This window comes from Protopterus annectens, chromosome 16.part0, assembly GCF_019279795.1.
Source record: "Protopterus annectens isolate FY-2018-M chromosome 16.part0, PAN1.0, whole genome shotgun sequence".
NCBI classification, from domain to species: domain Eukaryota; kingdom Metazoa; phylum Chordata; order Ceratodontiformes; family Protopteridae; genus Protopterus; species Protopterus annectens.
Genome location: NC_056750.1, coordinates 342222886 through 342247007, shown reverse-complemented (window position 1 = coordinate 342247007; position 24122 = coordinate 342222886). Strand labels below are relative to the sequence as shown.

General features: G+C 41.8%; 1 protein-coding gene across 8 annotated transcripts in view; it reads left to right on the top strand.

Annotated features, from left to right (window-relative positions):
• LOC122790302 (TBCC domain-containing protein 1-like) overlaps window positions 1-24122 on the top strand; it is a 563587-nt gene that overhangs the window by 113039 nt on the left and 426426 nt on the right. For all 8 annotated transcript variants that reach the window (XM_044057812.1, XM_044057808.1, XM_044057811.1 and 5 more), the window contains exon 3: window positions 352-689. In XM_044057812.1, the coding sequence (XP_043913747.1) occupies window positions 352-689 (338 nt within the window). The remainder of the gene's footprint in view (window positions 1-351; window positions 690-24122) is intronic.

Genomic DNA, 24122 nt, shown 5'->3' with positions numbered 1-24122 from the left:
AGGCACTAGCAGTAGTCTTTTGACTTGAGTTAGAAAGTGTTAGAAATAGTCAAGTAGTAAGTAGCAGCTCTTGTTTTTAAGTTCCCAAGACAGAAATTTAGATTTAGAAAATTATGCAGTGTTTTACTCCTTTTCCTACGTATTGTTGGCTTATTCAGTTTCAAGCTGGAATAGCTTATGTTCTTGCAGTTTTTATCTCTTATTGAGGAATAACTGTTGAAACAGATGATCAGCTGGCATTCCAGTTCATGTGTTGTAGAAATCCATACTATAAAGAGTGAAGCTTTTTTATGATGAGTGTCTTTTCTGATCTTGATAAAACTAATGCAGATTTCCATCTTGTTTCACTAGAAATGGAGTCCAGTGATGTCAACCTGTGGGTGAAGTCTGAGCCATTTATTGTGGGTGCCTTACCAATTCCACCGCCTTCCAAGTTCAGCATGTACTATTTGCGAAAGATAGCAGCTTATGTGCGTACCAGAGCAGATGATGGCTGTTATCCAAAGCTCTTTTGGCCCATGTGGAGGCATATTGCTTGCGGGAAGCTACAGTTGGCAGAGGACTTGGCCTGGCTTTACTTTGAGACATTTGATAGTTTAGTGGAGCGAACTGCGCAAGAGAGGCTAGAATGGGCAGAGGCTATGTCGATCTGCACCTCCAATGACGAAATGGAAAAACTGAAAAATAAGGCATGTGTTCATATGTTTTTAAATTACAGTTTTAGATTTAAGCTGAGAGTGGTATAATAGACTTTGTTCATCTTGCATAATTTGAGAGATGGTGTTTACTGAAGCTATAACTTTTTTAGTTTGCTATGTACCATTTGAATTCAGAGTTAGAAGTGTGTTGTACTGCAGTTACTCAAGATTGTATTTGTAAGAATGGTATCTCACATTCTTAAGATGTCTACTGCCAATGCTGTTGTGTAGAGGGATTAAGTCCTAAATAAGACCCACATGACCCAGGTTCCGGTAGTGGCTTGGGCATCTGAGGTGGTGGCAGGGAGGGAGGGATGGGTTTGAGGATATTTGTTGAAGACCATCCCTGAGAGGAGGCATGGTCTACAGAGAGGAGTAGTTTGAATGCAGGGGTTGGGGAGAGGGGAAATAAGCATAGGCCATAATAATCCCCACAGCAGCAGAAGCAGTTGCTAGCACTGCTCCACCCCCAAGGATGACCTTAAGGTCCATTGGCCCCAGCACACTCTGAGAAATCCGTGGGAGGACGGAGGAACAGATAGACCTGGAGGTGAACTAGGGGACTGGGACAGCCGAAATGAATGAATTAAGGTGGATGAAAAAAATATGCCCACCGTTAGGGGGAAGATAAATGATTGGAAGCCAGTTGATCTGGTGTGAAGATGTTCATTTATCATGGTAACAGCTAGACTAAGGAGTGCAGGCATTAGGATGACTTGGGACATGCAACTTTCCCTGGCTACTTTTGGTCCCTTCCCCCTCAAAGTATGCACCATAGTTCCATTTCTGTCTCAAATGTTGCTTTACTCAGTGTCATGAATGTAAATGGCCCAAGACAGCAGATTGTGGTAATTTCAAAAACTGTAATTCTCTGTTTGCTTACTGTATCATTGCCTTTTTCATTTATTATGACCGTTTATCTGTTTATTTTTAATAGTTTTCCACTTTGTCTCCTGGCCCCTTTGGGCCTTTTTTCTTTGCCCTTTTGCAAGATTGTGTCTGTGTGTGTCTGTCTGAATACTTCCTTCTCTTTTGTTGGCTGTGTCTGTGTGTCTGTCTGAATACTTCCTTCTCTTTTGTTGTCTGTGTGTCTGTCTGTGTGTGTGTGTCTGTCTGTGTGTGTGTGTCTGTCTGTGTGTGTGTGTCTGTCTGTGTGTGTGTGTCTGTCTGTGTGTGTGTGTCTGTCTGTGTGTGTGTCTGTCTGTGTGTGTGTCTGTCTGTGTGTGTGTCTGTGTCTCTGTGTGTCTGTGTCTCTGTGTGTCTGTGTCTCTGTGTGTCTGTGTCTCTGTGTCTCTGTGTCTCTGTGTCTCTGTGTCTCTGTGTCTCTGTGTCTCTGTGTCTCTGTGTCTCTGTGTCTCTGTGTGTCTGTGTGTCTGTCTGAATACTTCCTTCTCTTTTGTTGGCTGTGGCTATTGTAGTGTTTTTTTGTGCTGGGGGTATAGTCACAGACTCTGAGATGGCTAGTGACATCAAACCAAGGGGCTGCAGGTAGCAGCCAGATGAGATAAGAATAACTGTAATGGTGCAGAGCTATATTACAGAGCCAGAAATGACTGTGCTTATCATTTCATACAGATAACTGGCCATACATTGCACACATGAAGTAGTCCACCAGCATGTTTTCCTTACATATAGTGATACTAATAATAATGTCATTAATGTATTTTTGATGCACGCAAACAGTTACACCGTGTATTCCATCCTGTTTCCCCAAATGCGCATTAGTCTTCCAAAGCCAAAATTACAATTGTAAACAGCAGGGCCGTCATTGTATTCACATGCAGCCTGCATCCCACTGTTGTAAACATTTCTGCTTTGACCCTGCCAGGTTAAAAAACAAAAAAGAAGATTTTGGTTGTAGTAGTGTTTTTTTTTTTCCACATAAACAGTCCTGTCTCAGATTGTAGTCGATCTTACTTCACCCAAATACACCTTATCCTGCAAAGCTAGAGTTATAGCAACAAAACAGCAAGGCCAATCATTTTGTCCACAGTCACCATATCCAGTATCCACCTAAATAGTATCGGCATTTCCTCAGCCAGGATTAAAGTAATGGTAGCAGTGGTAACATTAAGTTTATATTTGTTGCACACACTGTGCACAAAAACAGTAGTCACACCTTGTATTCCAGATTACCTCACCCAAATACACATTATTCTTGCAAAGCCAAAGTTGAAACAGCAAACAGGGCCAGTCATTTCTTTCACACACAGCCCTCATCTTCATGGCCCACCAACAGTATCTGTTTTGACCCTGCTGGGACAAAAAAATAGAAAAAAAATGTATTTTTCCCATAAACAGTAGCCAGAGCGGGTCTATATTAGATCAGCGAACGTTTAAAAAAGCGAATGCTGATTGATCGGACTTATGTAAGCGAAAGCTTGCAATCTCAAACTGTCAGAACAGCGATTTTTTTTTTTTTTTTTTTTTTTTTTTTTTTTTCCCCTAGGGAAAAAAATCGCTGATCCAAAACACATGCACACAACACAAGCACACCAAACAAACAGCAATCCACACACATACACCTAAAATCTGACACCTAACCCTACACTAAACTGTATACACACAACACTAACTATCCACTTACCTTAACCCAAACCCTAACTTCTGTCACTATCGCACACTCACCTCACCTTCTCCCTAACCCACCTAATCCTCACGTCCACACAATCGCACACATACCTAACCCGCGCCCTAACTCCCCTAACCCGCCCTAACACTCACATTCACACAATCGCACACTTACCTGAACCCGACCCGTAACTTTCCACCATAGCACTGAAAATACCGAAGCAACAAACGGACAACCAAATTCTTTCCCTAGGAAAAAATTCGGGTTTCTGTTGCTTCGATATTTTAAGCTTTCGCTTACATAAGTTCGATCAATCAGCGTTCGCTTTAAGCGTTCGCTGATTTAATATAGACCCGTCAGAGCTTGTAGTCTGTTTTACTTAAATCTTGTACACCTTAGGGCTGCAAAGCTAGAGTTAAACAACAAAACCGCAGGGCCAATCATTGCATCTGTAAAAAGTCCCCATGACCGATTTAAAATGCCTGGTTTATCCTTCCATGACTTAAAAAAAAAAAAAAAGGCAGCAAGGATCACTTGTTTCATTAGTTAACAGCCCTCCATACCACTGACTGACTATCCTAATGTATCTGGTTTGACCCTGACAGGATTTTAAAAAAAAATAGTGCTATTAGATTGGGAAAAAAAGATTTTTTTAAACACCTTTATTGAATTAAACATTATACTTCACATATATTGTTATATGTCATATAACCTAAACAATATTATGTAAATTATTCAATTCCTGCCTTTTTTAAATAACAAACATCTTTATTAAACCATCACTTACTACTTAGGCAATCATACATAAATTTATATAACTGAAAACAAACCACACTGACACAATCCTAGTAGCAAGCATTTTACATCACAAACCATACTAACACACTCACAGCTGCAAGCTTTATACATCACTTATTATCTACCCAGTCTTTCTCAATCAAACATTACATGGCTCTCCTGTTTGGCATCTATTTCTTAGAAGTCCAGGCCAACATGGAGGGACTCTGGCTTACCAAGTTCGCAGACGACTGCAAGTTGAGAGCCATTATTAACTCCCCAGGTGATGTAGCCATCCTACGGAAAGGCCCCACTGAGATCAGTGACTGTTATCGAAACCATGGCCTTAAGCTTAATGCCAAAAAATGCGTCTTCATCCCCTTTGGGAAAAACTCGGTTCCCACTAGTTACCATATCGATGGGAGCCCACTAAACACTGAAGGCGTTATAACAGGTTGACTGCACCCACTCTTACGACCACATTGCCACTGTGGTCAGAAAGTCCTATGTGGCACATCTCATTACCAAAGGTTTTGTATCCCAGAAGAAGGAGGTCCTCCTCTTTCTCTGTTCTTCCCCTCATTAGGCAAGTCATAGAGCATAATGCCCCATTTGGCATGTACCTCACTAGACACATGCAACAGCTGGAAAGGCCACAAAAGTACCTCACAAAGAGGATCCTAGGCCTTAAACACATGTCCTAAATTGACATTCTCAAAAAACTCCAGCTACTGTCTGTCTCATATCGTCTACTAAGGCGATCTCTGCTTGACTTACAAAGCCATGTATGTCCCAGCTGTGTTAGAAATGCTACGCCTAAAGAAATCCAAATCCCTCCGCACTACAAGCTCCAGAGACCTCAAACGCATTACCACAACAGCAGAACATGTTGGTGGAAACAGGTTCATAACCTCGAGACTGTCCATGCTCTGGAATAGGCTTCCTATACCTGTCAAGCAGAGCACATCACTGTCCCTCTTCAAGAGAAATCTTGAGTGGATGAGAAGTAGTAAGATCACACCAGGGATCGCTGCAGTGGCTCTACTTGATAGAGGCACTGGGAACTAACATCGGGCGGCATGATGCCAGGGAACATTTATGGGCTAGGCTTATGGAGGCTCCAGGGCCATTAGCCTAGTATACACCTATGGTAACCATCAAAGTTAAACTCGGCAAGGCCTTACAGAAATGAACTGCCTAGATACAGTATCAGAACTAAAAAAAAAAAATTTCTTAGTTGCAGCAGTTGTGGTGCTGCGGTAGCGTTGTCACCTCACAGTAAGATGCTGTCCGGTTCGATTCTCAGCTAGAGCGTCTTCTGTGTGGAGACATGCGTGAATGGGCATACCTTCGTTGAAGGTTGTGCGTCAGGCCTGGCAAGCCGGTACGTAAAAATCAACTGCCAATCATTAGCGGAACGGAGTTCTGCTGTGGCGACCCCTAACCGGGAAAAGCCGAAAGACACAAACAAACCAATTTGCCCACCCTGTATTTCTAACAGTCTGCAGGAAATTGTTAGACTGCCAACTCATTACACTTCAGCAAAAAAAAAAAAAAAAAAAATATATATATATATATATATATATATATATATATATATATATATATATATCCTCCCATTGTTTCTTTTTAAATTGCTTATCCAATCTCTCTTTCCCAATCCTTTCTAACCTCTTCTGGTTCTTATAGTTGTCATGCAATATTTTATACCCCCTACTGATTATCCCTTTTGTAACAGCAGCTTCTGTACTAAAAACTGTACCAGTGCTGGTCTTGCACTTAACATCCCCTTTTTCTTTTCTCTTTGCTTCCCTATCAAATATTGATATCAGTCTGTAGCCTGCAATCCAAATGTATTCTGGCCTCTTCCCAGTTTATTACCTTTACTTCACTAATTATTTGTTTGCAGTACCTTGGTCATTTGCCAGTTTTCTTCCGAAAATTCCAGCCCCCCTTGCCTATTTTCTGTACCTCTAATTGCAGTCATCTCTATTTTTTCCATTCCCGTGTTGACTTAGTTCTTAAAATACTTTCCGTTACTTCATGAATATAGTATGTATGATTATTGCTGTTAAGGATCTGCATCCAAAATATCAGTGTCTCCTTATTTCTTGAGCACCCCCCCCCCTTTCATCATCCTTTTCCACTTTGAATTATAGCTTTCTGCTTGGGCTATGCATAGCAGCCTTAACTGTATAGCTCAGAAATGCCCCTTCAAATCATGTAATCCCAAACCACCTTGCTCTATTGGAAGGATCAACTTATCCCACTTGACTCTTGCCCTCTTTTCTCAGATAAAATCGTTCAATTGTTTTATTAATTTGTGATCCTCTACTTCTCTGGTTGATAAAAATATGCCTGACCTGTGTATAAAACTAATGAGACTAAACGCATTTTCACTGCTTGTATCTTGCTATCCATACCGATTTAAAGGAGAGCTTCCGGTTTCTTAGTTTTTGTATTATCTTTAGTGTCTTCCCACATATCCTTAGCTGCCATAACAGAATATTTTTCTACCCATACTCTTAAGTACTTAATTTTATCATGTCCCCATTGATATGAATGTGTGGGTACATAGATTACAACTTTTGCCTTTGTTTTATCTTTATTAATTTTGTATTCTGAAGACTTGAAACTGTCCCAGAATGTTCCACACCACCAATATATCCTCCTTCTGGTTTTATCAGGTACACAATAATATCATCTGCAAATAAAGCCATCTTTTCCTAATTACCATGCTAAGTGTATCCTTGAACTTCTGAGTCCCTTGTTTTCTTTTGCCAGGGGTTCTAAATATAATGCAGATAAAAGGGAAAGAGGACACCCCTGCCTGGTTCTTCTATTCCAACAGAGCTTAACAGAAAAGAACCCTCCCACTTAAATGTTCCCATCCAATCCCTCATCCAATCCCTCGTATGTATTCCTAATTAACCTTATTGTGTCAGATAATGCAAATGCATCCATTGCCCTACTCGTAAAATACCAACTTACTCTAGTGAATGCTTTTTTGCATCAACACCCACCAGCAGCAGTGGTATTTTCTTACTTTCTGCTTCCCTCTGGATCATCGTTGTTGTCAAATGTTAGCCCCTTCACCACAAAACCACATTGATCCATATCTAGCAATTTTGGCATAATCTTTGCCATTTTTTATCCATTATAGACATACTAATGTCTTTTGGCTTTTCCTGGTTAGGGATCGCCACAGCAGAATGCCGGTGATGATTGGCAGTGGATTTTTACAGTGCCGAGGTGCCAGCCTGATGCCCAACCTTCAAAGAAGGCATACCCATTCATGCACACACCTACCTACATGTCTTTAAATGTCACTCAACCAAGGGGAGGACATGCAGACTCCACATAGAAGACGCTCCAGCCGAGAATTGAATCCGAGAACCTCTTGCTGTGAGGCGACAATGCTAACCACTGCGGCCTAAAAACTTCAAAATCATGGTTTAGAGTCTATGTTGGACCTATGTGAAACTGGATCTGATGGGTCTGTACCATCTTTAGGTATTACAGCGATGACAGCGTTCTTCCAGGATGTTGGTGCTTCTCCTTCTCTTAAAAATACTGTTAAAATCTTCACAATCTTTATCATTTTCCTCCCTTCTAGCTTCCAAACCTCTACAGGAATGCCATCTATTCTGGAGAATTTCCTGTAGATTGGTTATACATCACCATTTTTATATCATCTCTTCCCATCAATTAGTAATTGACACACTTCTGCCTCTAATCTTGGCTCATTTAATTCTTCTATAAACATTTCCATTTGTATTTTTCCCTTTATTTCCACATTCTCTGTTTTATACAGATTTTCATAAAATGTCCAAAATATTTCTAATACCTCTGCAGAATCTCTGGCAATTTTCCTTGTTATAGGCTCCCTAAGTTTGGCAACAACACTTTCTACTTTCTGATACTTGAGCCATTGCGGTAAAGCTTTTATACTTTGGAAATATTATCAAAAAACAGATACTTAGCAGTCTTTCAAAATGCATGCATTTTATTGAGGCAGTCCTTTATTTTCTATTTTTTGCACTCTGCAGTTGTGCCTCTGCTTGTTCTGTGTGATTCCCCCTATTCTATAATACGTTAACCTTGGTCAGTCCCTCTAAATAATTTAACCACGTCTTTTTTTCTTTTATTTCTACCATGTTCTTAAATTCTACTTTCATTTTAACCCACTCTCTAGCTCTATTTTCTGAAGAAATTTCTATCTTCCTTAATAAATCCCCCCCAAAATTTCCACTACCCATTCCTTATATTCCTCTCTGTTTGACAGGTAGGTGGGAAAGTGTGGAGTCTTATTTTATTACCCTGCATTTTTATTTTAGTTGTTATTGGTCCATGATCAGAAAGTTATTGGATGCATGTCAAGACTTTCACTTGGATACAAATGTTCCTGTGAAATATGATTTCTGTCTAGTCTAGCTCAGTTTTTGTACCTTGAGGGAATATGTAAATTCTCTCAGAGCTCCTACTACTGAATTCACATCATCCATACCAAATATTTTCATAAATTTCTTCAGAAATTTTACTGTCTTATTTTCCCCTTCTAGACATCCCTGATGCAGCCTTACTGTTGTAACTCAAATTCCAGTCCCCGCATGTAGGTAATATTCCCAGCTAAAAACTGATTTACCCTAACAGTTTCTTAAGCTCCATTGTAGCAGTTTTAGGTAGAATATAAATACATGGCAGCATAATCCTCCTCCCTAACCAGTAGCCCTTAGTACTACATATCTACCATTATCCCCCCCGCTCTTCTGCCACCATTGGCGGCTCCTGTAGACATTAATAAAAGTACTACAATTTTTTTCTTCTGTCCCAGATACTCTGCTGAATAACTGTCCTGAAATCCTTTATCAAATTCACATGCTCAGTTATTTCCATATGCGTCTCTGGTAGCATAGCTATTTGCACCTGAATTTCGTAATATAGTTCTCTGCTCTGTTTTTCATGTATATCTGTGAGACCATTCACATTCAAGGCTAATATGGAAAGTGTTGCCATTATGATAAGATTTTATTACTCCCACCTGTTATGTATAACCGCTTTTTTTTAAATGTCTAGTTACAGCTTTTGTGTTACATGCATACACTAATGTTTGCCAGATTGATCTTTTATACATTTGCTCTCTTTATATCCATTTGTGCCTGTGTCACATCTTGCAAGACTTTTGTTTTAATGAAAGCCCTCAAACAAAAACTCACACTTTGCATGGGGAGCTTGCCCATAAGAAACTGAAGTTCAGGGTAAATTGAGATGTTCTTGCATCTAGTATTCCAAACTCTTGAGTTATCTTTCCAAGTAACCTGGACATTTGGCTGGGACACCAATGCCAGAACCTTCCATGAAGCCATATATCCAATGTATGACCTAAGCCACTGGGTGTAAGGGTACATAAGCAGATCATATTTAGGTACATCTTGTTCCAATAGAATTTTTAGTGTTAAAACGACAATATTGCATTCACTTCTGCTGTACCTGACTCTCAATCTCCAGTACCTAAGAGACCTGATAGGTTATATAAGGTGCCTGAAGACCTAAAATTTTTATATAAAATCCTCTTAGCAGATCCCTCTGCTTTTTCTGCTTCCAAAAGCAAGCCATCAAAACATTTGTGTGCTACTAATGCTTACCCTTAGACAAAGATACTAGGGCATTGGACATGCATGGAAAGAAGGTTTACACCTCTTCCACCTTGGACTTCAGAACTGTGAATTACCAAACACAAGTGATCAAATATTTGTTGTCAATCCTGACTGATTTGAATAAAACCCTGACTACCCTGGAAGTGTCTGACATTAAACAGCAGGCTATTTCCATGGTGACTCCAGTTATTCGGGTAGCAAGGCATAGTGTTAAGTGCAGTTGTGGTACAGTGGAAGTCTCTTGCATTGTAGCTGCTAGTGGATCAGTAGAAGTTGCCCTTCATAGTGGACTTGCTCACACAAAACAAGGACTCCATCATCCAGCCCCGTGTGACAGTGAGGATGATGACATTCTGGTCTCTTTCAGACACCTGTTTTCTGAGGATGGGCTACAGGTTCTTCTGGAGGCAAGGAAACCTGCCATGAGAAAGTCTTGCATGTCCAAATGTAAAAGATTTTCCACCCTACTCAAATAGGGAGTTTTATTATCCTGTCTTATTTGTGTGAACTGTTAAGTGCTGGTCTTGTGTACTGCTGTGTTAATGCACACTTAGCTGCTGTTTCTGCATCCTTGCGTCTAGACCCTCCACTCCTTTCTAGATTTGAGATAAAGCAGTATCTCAAGGGTGTTCTTCACTTGAACCCACGTAGGAAGCCATCTTCCCTCATGGGACGTAAACCTTGTCTTAGAAAAACTTACTCCATCACCTTTTGAACCAGCGACTTCCACTTATTTAAAATTCTTTACATGGAAAACCGAAAACCATTCTCCCTTGCTTCTCCCAGAAGAGTTTCTGAGCTTCAGGTCATCATCTTCCACTCTATTTTTTATGTTTCATAAGTACAGGGTTTTTCTGAGGGCCAGCACTTGATTTATGCCAAAGGTGGTCATTGAGTTGTCCCTCAATCAGACCATTGATCTTCCCACCTTCTTCCCTAACCATCAAAATAAGGGTTGAACGAATCCTTCATTCTCTGGATTTGTACAGACCACTCAAACTCTTTTTGGATTAGACCAAAGAGAGTCGGAAAACTGACCAGCTGTTTGTTTTGAGGAAGCCAAATTGGGCAACTCTAACTGGATTTCTAAATCAATTTCCTTTTGGTACGTCCACCATGGTGAATCCTTACCTTCTGCAGCTAAAGCCTGTTCAGTAGAGCAGTTGCCTCCTCTGTATTGAGAGTTGTTATTGAAGCAGCAACATGGACCTCTGTATACACTCACTAAACACTATAGGGTAGATGCCTTTTCTGGATCCAGAGCCTCCTTTGCCAGATCTGTTCTCTGTGAATTAATTGACAGTCCTGTATGCCTGATCCATTCAGCCTTACTACATATTAAGCTTTGGAAATTACACAACAGTTTGGAATACTGCAACAGTAATCTAAGGGTGAAGATATAATGCAATTGTGTAACTTACCATAAGAATAGGCATCCTGCTGATCACAATTTCAGTATTTTCCATCCTACCATCTCCCCTTTTTTCCTATGTATTATCCTTTGTTTTTTTCATGGACCAAGAGGGAGCAACTCTCTGCCTTCCCTCATCCAAGCTGACCTTTCCTCAGTTGTTGCCAGATCTCCTGGCTTTGGAATAGTCTGAGGATCTCATGAGCATCTCTCTTCCTTCTCTCATCCTAACTGACCTTTCCTCAGTTGTCTTCAGGTCTCCTGGCTTTGAAATAGTCTGAGGATCTCATGCTGTTAAATCCACTTGTGTACCCTTAAGTCTATGGGCTAAGGTCATATGTCGGATGTATGGCTCTATATGGAAGGTCTTGGTGATGTTACTTTAGCCCGATGTCCATGTTATTTGGCAAGTACAGTTTGGAGTACTGCAGCAGTGATAATTTGGACAGAAAAGTCACATTATTATTAGAGATGATAGGCCCTAATCAGTGATCTCAAGATTCTTCAGCAGCTGTGGACACTGGGTATTCTACAATTAAAGACAGATAATACCACTGTTGTATGGTACCTAAACAAGACAGGATAATGTCTTAAAGCATTGTCAGGTTCATCACAACAGCTTGGGAAGTGGCCATTCAACATACTAACAGATTCTCTAAGCAGGTCTAGGACAGGTCCCAACAAGTGGATGTTAAACAGAGAGGTCTTCCTTTAGCTCATTGGTCAGTTCAGCATTCTTCAACAAGACTCATTTGCATCAGTACAAAACTGGCAACAGAGTCTGTGTTGCTGCATAACATCTTGTAAACAGGCAATGACAACAGATGCCTTCTTTATAACATAGAAGGGCAACTTAAGTCTTTCCTCTGATTTCCAAAGTTCTTCAAAGACAATCCAAGGATACTACCGATGATCCCCTTTTGGGCAAGACTACATTGGTCTTCTAATCTCAAGGAATCTGCCTAAGGTTGAAAGGGATGATGACTGGGGGGGGGGTGAGAAATAAGGAGAGAATAAGATTTTTTGGATGCAGGTCCTTAAGGAGAATAACCACCACCATAAATATTCATAAAATAACAGAAACATTGTTAGAACTAAACCAATATGGAATGGATAAAAGAGTTTACTAATGAGGATGGCTCCAAGTAGAGATCTAGAAAATAAGCAAAAGGGGGATGGAATTTACTGGAGGAAATTTAGCATGGGAACCAAAGTATTGGGAGCAAATATCTACACAGGGAAAGGTAATAGAGGCTAAGCAAGAGTTTGGACTGCAGGTTAGAGACTGCCTTCCCTACCAGGGATTAACAGACCATAGGAAGAGAAGGGCTTGCGGAGTGCTAAATGAAATTTGACTGCCTTAAGAGTTTTTAGTTGCTTCCGCTCTAGAAGCTACTAAAAACTCTTAAGGCAAACAAATTTAATTTAAATAGTATGGAATACAAAGTACCGCATGATAAGCATACAGCTCAATCAGAGGAGGTTAGAAAAGCTGGAGGAAGTGTGACTGGAAAGGCAGTTTACAAAGGAACAATGTGTGTGTGTGTGTGTGTGGGGGGGCACATCTGTATTGCTCACAAGTACAAGGATTATTGCTTGAGAGTTTTTGCATAGATGTTTTTTTACCCCAAGCAGACATCATAGCATTTTTCCTCCGGTGGATTGAAAATGCTGGAGATGTGATGCAAAAAATGGGGACATGTTTGATAATGTAATGAGTTGGCACACTGATTTCCTGCAAAGTACTTTGTCAGAAATGTTGGAGGAACAAATCACTGTAACTAAGGAAATTATTCTTTTGAGATGGGACACAGGGTCTAAATTGCGTAGACATAATAAGGCTTTGCTAAGGTTATTGCTGGCTGCCAAAAGAGCAATTACTGGAAAATGGAAATCAAAAATTTAAACTAATTCTAAGTGAAGTACTAAATATTGTAAAGGAGATGAAAGAAATGGAGGTGGGATCTTTAGAAAAGGAAAGAGTAAGTAGAAGTAAATGGAATTTGTGAGCACAATACATGCTGAATAATGTTCAAGAGGAGGACTGAGTTTGAGTGGAAGGCAGGAAATGGGCAATATAGGTAATGCTAGAGTGATTGTATTTACAAGGAAAACATATGTATAATGCATGGAGATAATGGGGGAAAATACTATGGATTGTTTGCATTTCTATGTGTACACAGATGTTAAAAAGAATTGGTCAGGAGTTTTAGTGGATCAACTAATCCATTGTCCCACCAGGGGCTCCAATATCCTAGACCTGGTCATTACCAACATGGGAGATAGATGCTCCACACCAATGGTCACCCCCTTATTGGTCAGGTCTGACCATAAGCAAATCACCCTTGACATCCACATCCCACCCCCACCCCCCAGTAAGGAAACCTCCTTAAACTTCTCCAAAGCCAACTTCATGCTACTGAAGTCAGAAGTGACAAACTTCACAACACCCACGCAGACGGGCTCTGGAAATTCAACTGCAGAATCCTACACTAAGGCACTGTACGAGCACATCCACTCGTGCATGAATCGTGCCATCCCAAATAGTACCAAGATGCTCTTCTCCAAAAAAGGAAGCCAATCTGGTGGTCCCCTGCTATAAACAAACTATACAACAGAAGGAAGAAACTGTTGCAGAAAAGAGAAAAATCCCAGGATGCAAAAAACTCCCTCACCAGCCTCAGTAAGAAGCTGAGATCCCTCATAAAATCCTCAAAAGCTAGTTACGAAAATAAAATTGCCAAAGATTCCAAAGACAACCATAAGGCATTCTATAGTTATGTCAAGAATCTAAATGGCAATGCTCAGATCTGCTCTGAGCTACAACAGAATGGCATTAAATATATTGATCCCAAGGATATTGCCAATATCCTGGCAGATCGATTTAGTGCCAACTTCACCCCCCCTCTCACCCCCTAAAGGGCCCATCTCAATACCAAAAGATTGCCAAATTCCGATAATCACAGCCACACAGGTAGAAACAACACTCTCCAAAGCTAAGAATACAGCATCCATGGGACCAGATGACATCCCGTGCTGTGTACTAAATGAATAACAAAATGAACTGGCACCCCACCTAAGTGTCATGTTTAATCATAGCCTCACCTCAGGCTTCGTGCCCACTGAGTGGTGCACCGCTACCGTTATCCTGCTCCACAAGGGAGGATCCACCTTGGATCCCGGGAACTACCGTCCCATCAGTCTGACAAGCCTGATCTGCAAGGGCATGGAACGCATTATCATGGAACTTATAAACTAAGACATTGGCAACCTTCAAACACTGGACCCCACCCAGTTTGGGTTTGTGAAGGGCCGATCTTGTCTCCTGAATCTGATTGACTTCTTCGAATCTGTCTCCAGAGCTGTGGACGAGGGTAAGGCGGTCCACACAGCCTATCTGGACCTCGCCAAGGCCTTCAACACTATCCACTACTCTGGAATCATAGATAAACTTACTAAGCTGGGCATAAATCCCTATGTTACTCAATGGGTTGCCAACTGGCTTACTGACAGAACCCAGACTGTAAAAGTAGCAGACTCCAAATCCAGCTCCAGACAAGTGGAGTACCTCCAGGGTTCAGTCCTGGGACCACTCTTGTTTGGCATCTACTTCTCTGAAGTACAGGCCCAACACTAAGGGACTCTGGCTAACAAAGTTTGCAGATGACTGCAAACTGGGAGCCATTATTGAATCCCCAAATGATGTGGATATTCTACAAAAGGGCCTTACAGAAACAGATGCCTGGTGCCAGCACCGTGGGCTCAAGCTTAATGCCAAGAAATGTATAGTTATCCCCTTTGGAAAAAAAACACGTACCCATGAACTACCACATAGGTGGCAGGACACTAAACATCGAAAGTGTGATGAGACTTAGGGACAGAAGTGGACAGTGGTCTCACTTTCGATCACCACATCGCCACAACTGTCAGGAAATCCTTCTATGTGGCACACCTCATCACTAAGGGCTTTTCATCCAGAAAAAAGAGGTCATTGTCCCACTGTACTCATCCCTCATTAGACCCATTATACAGTATAATACCCCATTTGGTATGTACCTCACAAGACATCTGCAACAGCTGGAAAGACCACAGAAATACCTCACTAAAAGAATCACAAGCCTAAAGCAGATGCCATATGCTGACCATCTAAAAAAAACTCCAGCTATACTGTGTGGCATATCGTCTACTCAGAGGCGATCTCTACAAAGCCATGTCAAACCCTGAGCTGTTAAACATGCTCCACTTAAAGAAATCCCAATCCCTCAGAGCCACATGCTCCAGTGGTCTAAACCTTATCACAATGAACAAAACATGTTGGAGGGATAGGTTCCTGACCCAGAGACTCCCCATACTCTGGAATAGACTGCCCATACATGTCAAGCAGAGCGCCTCATTGGCCCTCTTCAAAAGAAACCTTGATGATTGGATGGGAGATAGGAAATTCACCCCGGGGATCATGTCAGTCGCCCTGCTAGACAGGGGCCCAGAGAAGTAAATATTATGGGAAGAAATTTTCAGGGAATTATTATGGCTAGGCTTGCATAGGCCTTAGGGCCGATAGCCTAGTACCAACCTATGAACCTACATAGGTGGATTTACTTATCCATGACAGGAGGTCACAAATATATCCCAATCTACGCATCCCGAAGCTCACATTATGGACTGATCATAGGAGATTACTAGGCTAATGACCCTAGGGCCCTTACATGCCTAGGTACAAACCCTGTCCCAAAGAATATCAAGGTATTAAGTGGAACTAAGTCAACAACTACTGCCCCTGTCCAAGAGGGACACAGGTGAAACTCCTGGGGTGAATTTGTGTTTTCCCATCCAATCCTCCAAATTATGCTTAAATAGGGTCAGCGAGGAGCTATGCTTCACCTGAATTGGAAGTTTGTTCTAGAGGAGAGGTAACCTCTGTGAGACATATCTGTTTCTCCAGCAAGTCGTCTTGATGTCACATACTAGCTTGAGTTCATCTTGTACCATTTGATTTACCAATGTGCAGCATTTCCATTAGAGCAGGGTCTGAGATTGCTTTATATGCAAGGCAGAGGTCACTTCTGAGTAGTCTGTAAGAGACCGAGTATAATTACTGTGATTTCAGTCTGTCAATATATAACACATGCTGAAGATTCTGAATTTTCTTTCTAAGAAACCTTTGAGGTCTTTACAGTTGTTGCAGGTGCCTAGTAAGGTACATACCAAAGGTAACACTGTGCTCTGGTTTTGGCCTGATTAGTGATGAGGACAGGTGGGTTACAACCCCCTTTTTTTTTCTTTTTTTTTTTTAATCTGGATGCAGTGCTCCTACTTATGAGGTGGGCAATGTAGAAAGCCTTTCTTACCACTGTGGAGACATGATGATCAAAGGAAAGGTTGTTGTCAACCCATGTGCCCAAATCTCTTGCCACTGATTGCTTGCTTAGGGTGTTTGTTATTAATGTGGTAATCTGCAGGGATGTCACCCTTGTTGAAGGGGATAATGATGCATTTTTTGCATTGAGTTTTAGCCCATGACGTTGGCACCAGTCGTTTGTCTAAGTCGCTCTTGTAGGATGTTGACATTGTTTGGGGACTCGATGACTGCATCCAGTTTACAATCATTAGCAAACTGTCAGCCACAGACCTTTTGTTTTAGCTTGCACATCTGAGACGTAGATTCCAAACAGTAGGGGCTCCAGCACAGATCCCTGTGGAACACCACTGGTTACCAGTCTGCTGGTGGAGGTAGAGTCACTTGTTTTGACTGTGTGCATACTATTGGCAAGACAGTTCGCAACCCTCCTGATAGTATACAGGTTGATCTCCAGCTGGGTGAGTTTATCAATGATGCTCAAGTGGGGAATAGTGTCAAAGGCCTTGGCCAGGTCCAGGTAGGCCATAGATTTGCCTTTGTCCAGGGCTTTGGTGACTGTTTCAATGTCCACCAAGTTCAAGAGGCAGGATCTCCCTTTAACAAAGCTAAACTGGGTCAGGTAGATTGTGTGGATGTCTCCTATGTCTTTTGTTGATAAGGTCCATGATTATTTTTTCCATAGCCTTGCAGATTAGGCTGGTTAGGCTTTTGGGCCTGTAGTTACCAGGATCTGTAGTGGGCCTTCCTTTTATGTAACAGGATGATGGTTGGGGTTTTCCATTCAGCAGGTACAAAACCACTGCTTAGGCTGGTTAAAAAGAGTAGAGTACACCTAGCAGTGCAGCTAGTTCCTCTTTTAATCCATTTAGAATGCAGTCTGGGATATTATCAGGTACTATAGAGGCTGTGTTTTTTTTCCTTTGGAGAGAGCATTAATGACCTGCTCCTTGGAGATGATAGGTGGAGGGTAGGTGGTAGGGATGCTTTGGGAGATGTGGCGGGGACAGAGGGCAGAAGTTTTCACTGAACCTGTCAGCTAGCAGGTTGGCTATTTCTGCAGGTTCAGTATATGTGGTGCCATTAACAACCAGTTCTGCACAGATCTGTTTTTTTTTTTTCTTTAAGGCTTCTGACATATCTAAAGAAGGCCTTATGGTAGGATTTTAATTCCTTTCAGGCACCAGTTAAACTTTCAGGATGTACTGCAAAGTTTGAGAGGCTAGAAAACCCAACATCAGTAAGTCTGTCTTATCTGAGTGGAAGAGTTTTTCCTCTGGTGTCAAAGTTAGAGGACAGGGCCTCAGTACTGTAGGGGTGCCCCCCTGGTCCTTCAGAGCATGTAGGGAAGTAAATATTGTGGGAAGAAATAGTCAGCAAATTATTATGGCTAGGCTTTGTATAGGCCCTAGGGCCAATATCCTAGTACCTACCTATGTCTTAGAGTTCCTTGGATCTGGCTTATCATAAACTTCTATTTTAGTACATCTTTTAGCTATTTCTGCTTGTTTGACACCCTTTATCTAACTCTGGTCAGACTTTCTCACAAGAGCTGTCCATTTAAATATTCAAAGAAAAGAGTAGTCCCTTCTTGCCACTTTTGAACTGTTTTAAACATGCAAACTCTTCCTCCTTTACAGCCAGCTGCAAATTCTTCTTTGAAGCTTTTGATCTGGAAAACTGCTTTGCTAGTAGTCTTAATCTTAACTAGAGGAGTTTATGAATTAAAGGCCTTTTTGTGCATTTCCTCCTTTTTTGTTTTATAAGGATAGAGTAATCCTTCAAACCAGTCATTTCTTGTCTAAAATAGTTTCTGAATTGACTTTTAATCAGGCATCAGTTTTTTTTTGTTTTTTTTTTTTTTTTTTACAAAAACAAGTGAGAATTCTTCATTCATTGGGCGTAATCTCAGGTTTTACTTAAAACAAAAAAATAATAAAATAAAAAAAAAACTCCATCTGACCAATTGTTTGTGTCTTATTGGAAGGAAAATAAGCTTGCCAAAGTCTTGCAAATAGATGCGCAGTGCTGTTAAACGAATCATGGCATACAGTTACTATGAATAGTTAAAGCCCAATCTACCAGAGCAGTAACTACTTCAGGGACTTTTGTGCAAGGGCTACACTGTAAAACCATTCTCAAAGCAGCCACTCTGTCCTCAGTCCACATCTTCAGAAAGCATTACAAACTGGTTGATGTCCTTCCATGTCACTGTTGCAGTATTCATTAACTCCGGGATCTCCTGCCAGGGATAACCCAATGTCCAGCAGTATACCAAAGCCTTAATTACCTACGGAGCATCACATGTCAGCCATATGATCCCAGTGTCAGCATAGTGCATAAAAGTGATGCATGCATATACTCTCCTGAGTCGGAACATCATTGCTGCAAGTCTAAAAGCAGCTGTGGTAAATCGGTCTGAACACTTTTGTTTTGCTGGTGTTATCAAGCCTACATTTTTCAGATATGTACTCTGTTGGGGTTCTTTTTTCTTTTCCCTTGTATTGTTTACTGGGTTACATGTCACTAAAGAAAGGTAAATGTCAGTCTGGGAGGCAGATTCCCCATAAGGACCAGCATTATAGTGCCTGTTTTGCTTGGGTGCATCCCATAACCAAATGCAGTGTTCCATCTGTCATGCTTTTATTCCCAAGACCTTGCGCAGTTGGCTTTCTTCACTTTCCATTTACCTTGAGAACTGAAGTCTCAAGCTTTTGGCCAAGGGTGACGTGGCAGAATCTGCTTGCTCTGAGGTACAGCCACCACTAAAGGCCAAGAAATGTAGGCCTGAGTTTGCTGCTGTCCAGCCTCCACCGGATGTCTCTCTTGAGGTGAGTCGGAACGCAGAGGGCAGCCTGGCGTTACCTTCAGTTTCCTGTGCCGCAGCCTTCTCAGAGGCCAACATAGAACCTGCTTCGCGCATGTCCTTGGAAGCCTTTCAAACATCCGCTGCTGACATTGAAGGGGAACCACAGCTTATTATTTCTGAGGGGCCTTGGGGAATTACCCAGATCCTTGTATGGGAAGAGGTGCTAAGTACCTTTAATTGAATCCAGGCAGGGGTCTGATCCTCCATGTTTTATCAGAGAAGTTGTCCCTGTGAAAAAAAAAGGAAAAGGACTAAACGTGTGTCTGATCCTAGGGATCCACAGAGGGAATGAGAGAGCTTCACGCAAGGCTTGCTCAGTGCCTTGATGGCATTAAAACCTCCTCATGGGGTTTCGGTTCCTGTTCCTCCTTGGTCCTCTACTGCTAAGAGGGCTAGGGAGCCAGTGTGTTCAGACAGGGATTCTGATTCTGAGACTGCTTCCTTAGCCTATTCCTTCCATTTGCCTTCACCTTTAGGTTATGGGTATGAGGAGGAGGAATCTGTCAGTCCCGATTCTCTTTTGGAGGACCTTTCTTTGGTGACACTGACCTGTGCAATATGGAGCATTTCAAATGGGATCTCTCCCATGTCTCGGATATCCAGAACAGGTATTATGATTTGTTACAAATGGACTCTCCTAAACCTTTGGCTGTCCCTCCATTGTTGACTGCTATGTTGAACAATTTTTCTGCTACTTCCTTGACACCAGATTCTCAGCCTGTAGCTCCCAACAAACCTGGTAGGTCCTATAAGGTGCCATATGCCTGTAAGATCCTGTATAAATGCCCTTCTGATCCTGCAGTGATTTTGGTTTCTACTGATAAGCCTTATAGGTTGTTGCCTCCTTCAGGCTCCTTTCTTTGGGTAAGGACAGTAGAGCCATGGAGAGGATTGGTAAAAGGGCGTACACTTCTGATGCTTTAGTCTTCAAGGCCATCAGTTATCAGACCCATATGACTAGGTAAAGCCTGCGCTCTCTCTTTGGTCTGTTCCACCCCTCAGGTTGCCCATCACTCTACTAAATGCAGTTGTATAGCAGATGCTTCTAGGGCTGCTGCCTGTAGTTCTGTGATGAGGTGCTCTTCCTGGTTTCGCCTTCAGGCCTCATCAGATGGTATCAAAGCAGAACTTCTGGATGCTCCCTTGGATAACCAGAAATTGTCACTGCTGTGACTGATCTTTTCAAGACTTTACTGGATCAGAAGATTATAAAAGATTTGAAACGGATCTTGTCTCACCTTTTCCCAAGTTTCAGAGGAACTATCCTAATAAGACTGTTTTTGTGTGCAGGCTACCTAGGCATTCTTTCAAAGGTAAGAAGGCTTATAGGTGGTGTGATGCACACCACTGCTACCACCAATATGTGTCATCCCCACGCTGGGCCAGTAATCAAGGAGACTGAATCCTCACCACTGACACTGGAGAGGGTCATGCAATTGGAATACAAATGGATACACACAGTATTTCCAGATACAGACCTCTCTGCATCAAGTAGTTTCCCTTAAGAGCCCACAGGGAGCACACTCTGCTCGGGGTCTGGATATCTTTTTATCTGTCTCCTTCCAGGTCCCCAATGAGGCTCCCCACTGGTACAGCTGTAGGATTAGGTCCTCAGCCTGGTGTCCAAGCCAAGTCCTCCAGCACCCTCTCTGTAAGCCCAGTGCTTCGTGCCCCCGCCCCTGTTAGCTGCCCCCCCCCCCGGGAAAGGCTGGCACAGATTACCCGTTCTTCCAACTTTACCCAGACTATAAGGTAGATTCACTGTTACCAGTCAGTACTACAAGGCTCTTAACAAAGAGTGTCCAATTGTACTGTGTAATATTAATACTAATACAAATGGTAGTAGTTCACCAACACAGCTAGGCCTTCTGGAGTGGCCCATAGATTGTCACCAAATAAATATAAGCACTGTCAGCGGTTAAGTACTTTCTACAAGGATCAGCCACAATAAAAGTTTTAAATATATTTAATAATAAATAAATGCAAGAGCATGAAAATACTGAATATATATTCACAGTAAAGCACAGAGTTCAGGTCACAGAAAATATTAAAGAACATTGATGGACAGGTTCAGACAAAGAAAAACAATATTTAAACTAAGCTTCACTATATACTTGACTGAATCTAAGAGAATTTTACTGCTGCCTAGTTAAGTTGCTTACTACCACAAGGCAAGATGTTGTGGGTGAGGGTCTTTCTAGTCAGGCTTCCCAAACAGAATACTCAGTACTCTGAGATTTCTCTTTTTAATATCTAAAATATAATTTCCAAGAGGGCTGGCAGAATGACCTCATCTGGTCACCTGACTGTAGGTTCTCACTGTATTCCCCTTTGAAGCTGAGACAGGAATTTAACACAGACTGCCACAATACACATTCAGATGTTTATGGCAGTACCTAGGGCCTCCCCTCTTTTCACTGAGCTAATAGACAAAGGTTCTTCCTAGACCCAGCGACTCTGGTCTTATTCAGCACTGTGGGATTGAGCCTTTTTAATGGCTTAACAGTTCATTTGCATTTCCTTTAATTTTCTTAGAGGATACTGGCACAGATAAGTCTATAAAACGTATACGTTTAATTCAGCTGCAGTAATACATGTACATTTCTGTTCATTTCAGCAGGGTTCAATGTTGATACATTTCATCACAAGCAAAGCTCACAAATACATTTTCAACACAAGCATCTGTACAAAATCAGTTTTGCTATGCAAATAAAATACAATTCTAATACATTTGTAGCATAAGTATTTTATATAAATCAGTTTTATATTCAAAGGACATACCATTCTTTACAAAACTTTAGCTGGCTATGCTGGCACTTGCCCATATCATCACATTTTTGCCCACCTCGAAGACTCAAGCTAGTTTTTCAAGTGATCCTCGAGAAACATGGCTTGAGAGAATTAAGCCTATCTGGGAGTATGATGTTCTTCGTGTTTCACTGTTGCAGTCGTTGTTGTTACATTTGGGTAATCTGCTGGCAGGTTGCCCTCAGTTGGCCTGAATAACAAAGTCTTGGGTCCTGCGTCTGTTGCGGTCTCCTCTTGACGTCAGGTCATCAGGGGTACAAAACATGCGGCTGACGCCATTTTAATCGGTCTTTCCTGCCGCACGGTGACCGAAGCAGAAGCAGTTTGCAAGTGCCAGTCGGCCGACTACTGAAATTTTCGTTTTCGAGTTTCAGACCCGAAGTCTTCAAACTAAAGGTAAGTACCCTGTTGGGGAAACTTTTTCTTGCTCCTTACCGATGTCAGTAAAAGTTCATTGTATTACTTGTGGGAAGCAAATACCTCATAAGGATTTTCATTTGTACTGAATTCCTTGCCTAGGCCCTGATCACAACATGCCTTGCTGTCTGTTTTGTGCTAAACTTAATGCACTATTAAGCGTCGGTACATTTCTGCTTCTAAATACTTTGGTTCAAGATTTAACTATCCTGAAATGTCGTCGGTTAGCAATCCGACTACCGGAATTCATAGGAAACGCAAGGAAAAAGACAGACCGTCGAGGTCCAAAACCGACTGCTAAGCTTCTCCTAAGCCAGTCGCCAGTTCGCCGGTATTCAGTGAGGCACTTTCGCAGCCCCTGATGCCTGCTACGTTTGAGTCGCAGGCCTCTACCGAGACCCATTCGGAGTTCGGTATGCTGCGAGATTCTCAAAGTATTGAACCCTCGGATGTCTCTCCCTTGGATGGGTCCAGAGCTGCTGAGCAGGCACCGGCTTCTGAGGGTGTTTTCAGGCCTCAACATTTGTACATTAAACAGACGCCATCATCAAAAACAAGGCCAAAACCTACAGATCAGGTTTCTATTTCTTCTGATCAGGAATTTTCTATTCCACCTTATGAGGACTCTGATGCAGAGGAATCCATCCCTTCTGCTTCTCCTCCTGAGGATATTTCATTTTGAGAGACTTTGCATACTTTAAGGGAACATTTTCATTGGTAGAGTCAGGACTTTTCAGAATCCAAAAAGAGGCTTAGGGATTTCCTCAGCATAGGCCTTTGGCTATACCTCCTGTTTTTTAGGCATTGTTGATGATGTTTTCTCAGAATCCAGCATGGCTCCTGATTTCCTGCCTCCGGCTCCTAGTAAGCCAGACAGATATTACAGGGTTCCTGACTCCCACAAATTTCTTTTCAAAAATCCTGCTGCTGACCCTGAAACTATTTCTCAGGGTCCCAAGGGTGTTAAGGCTTCTACAGCCAAAAATCCTACCCCTTCATATAGAGACTCCAGGGTGCTGGATAGATGGGGTAAGAAGGTTTATACATCTGCAACCCTGGCAATCGGGCTTTAAACTGCCAATTTCATATGCTTAAATATAAACAGCATGTTATGGGCTTACTGAAACAGAAAATTATGTTTATTTCTGATTGTGTGGAAAATAGAGTTACAAGACTTATTGCATTCAGCTGAATAAATTGGAAAGCATACTTTGCAATGTGGTTTTGATTCCTTGGAGGCCTCTTGCAGGGCCGCCGTAACTGGATCTGTGATAAGAAGGTATGCTTGGCTCAAGGAGCAAAATCTGCCTGATCATGTTAAAGCTAAATTGTTGGATGCTCCTTTACAGCAGGACAGTCTGTTTGGTAATAAGGCAAAAAAGGTTTTAAAAAAGATGGAAGAAAAAGCTAAATCTATGCAAATTGTAAAAAATTTCTTGCAAGTGCAGCCGCCCAGGTTCAGTAAGCACTGGCCTACTAAGAATTGGTCCTTTCCAGTGTCCAACAGAGCTGCTCAAGTCAAACCCAGACACTCCAAAGGCTCCATGTTTTAGTCAC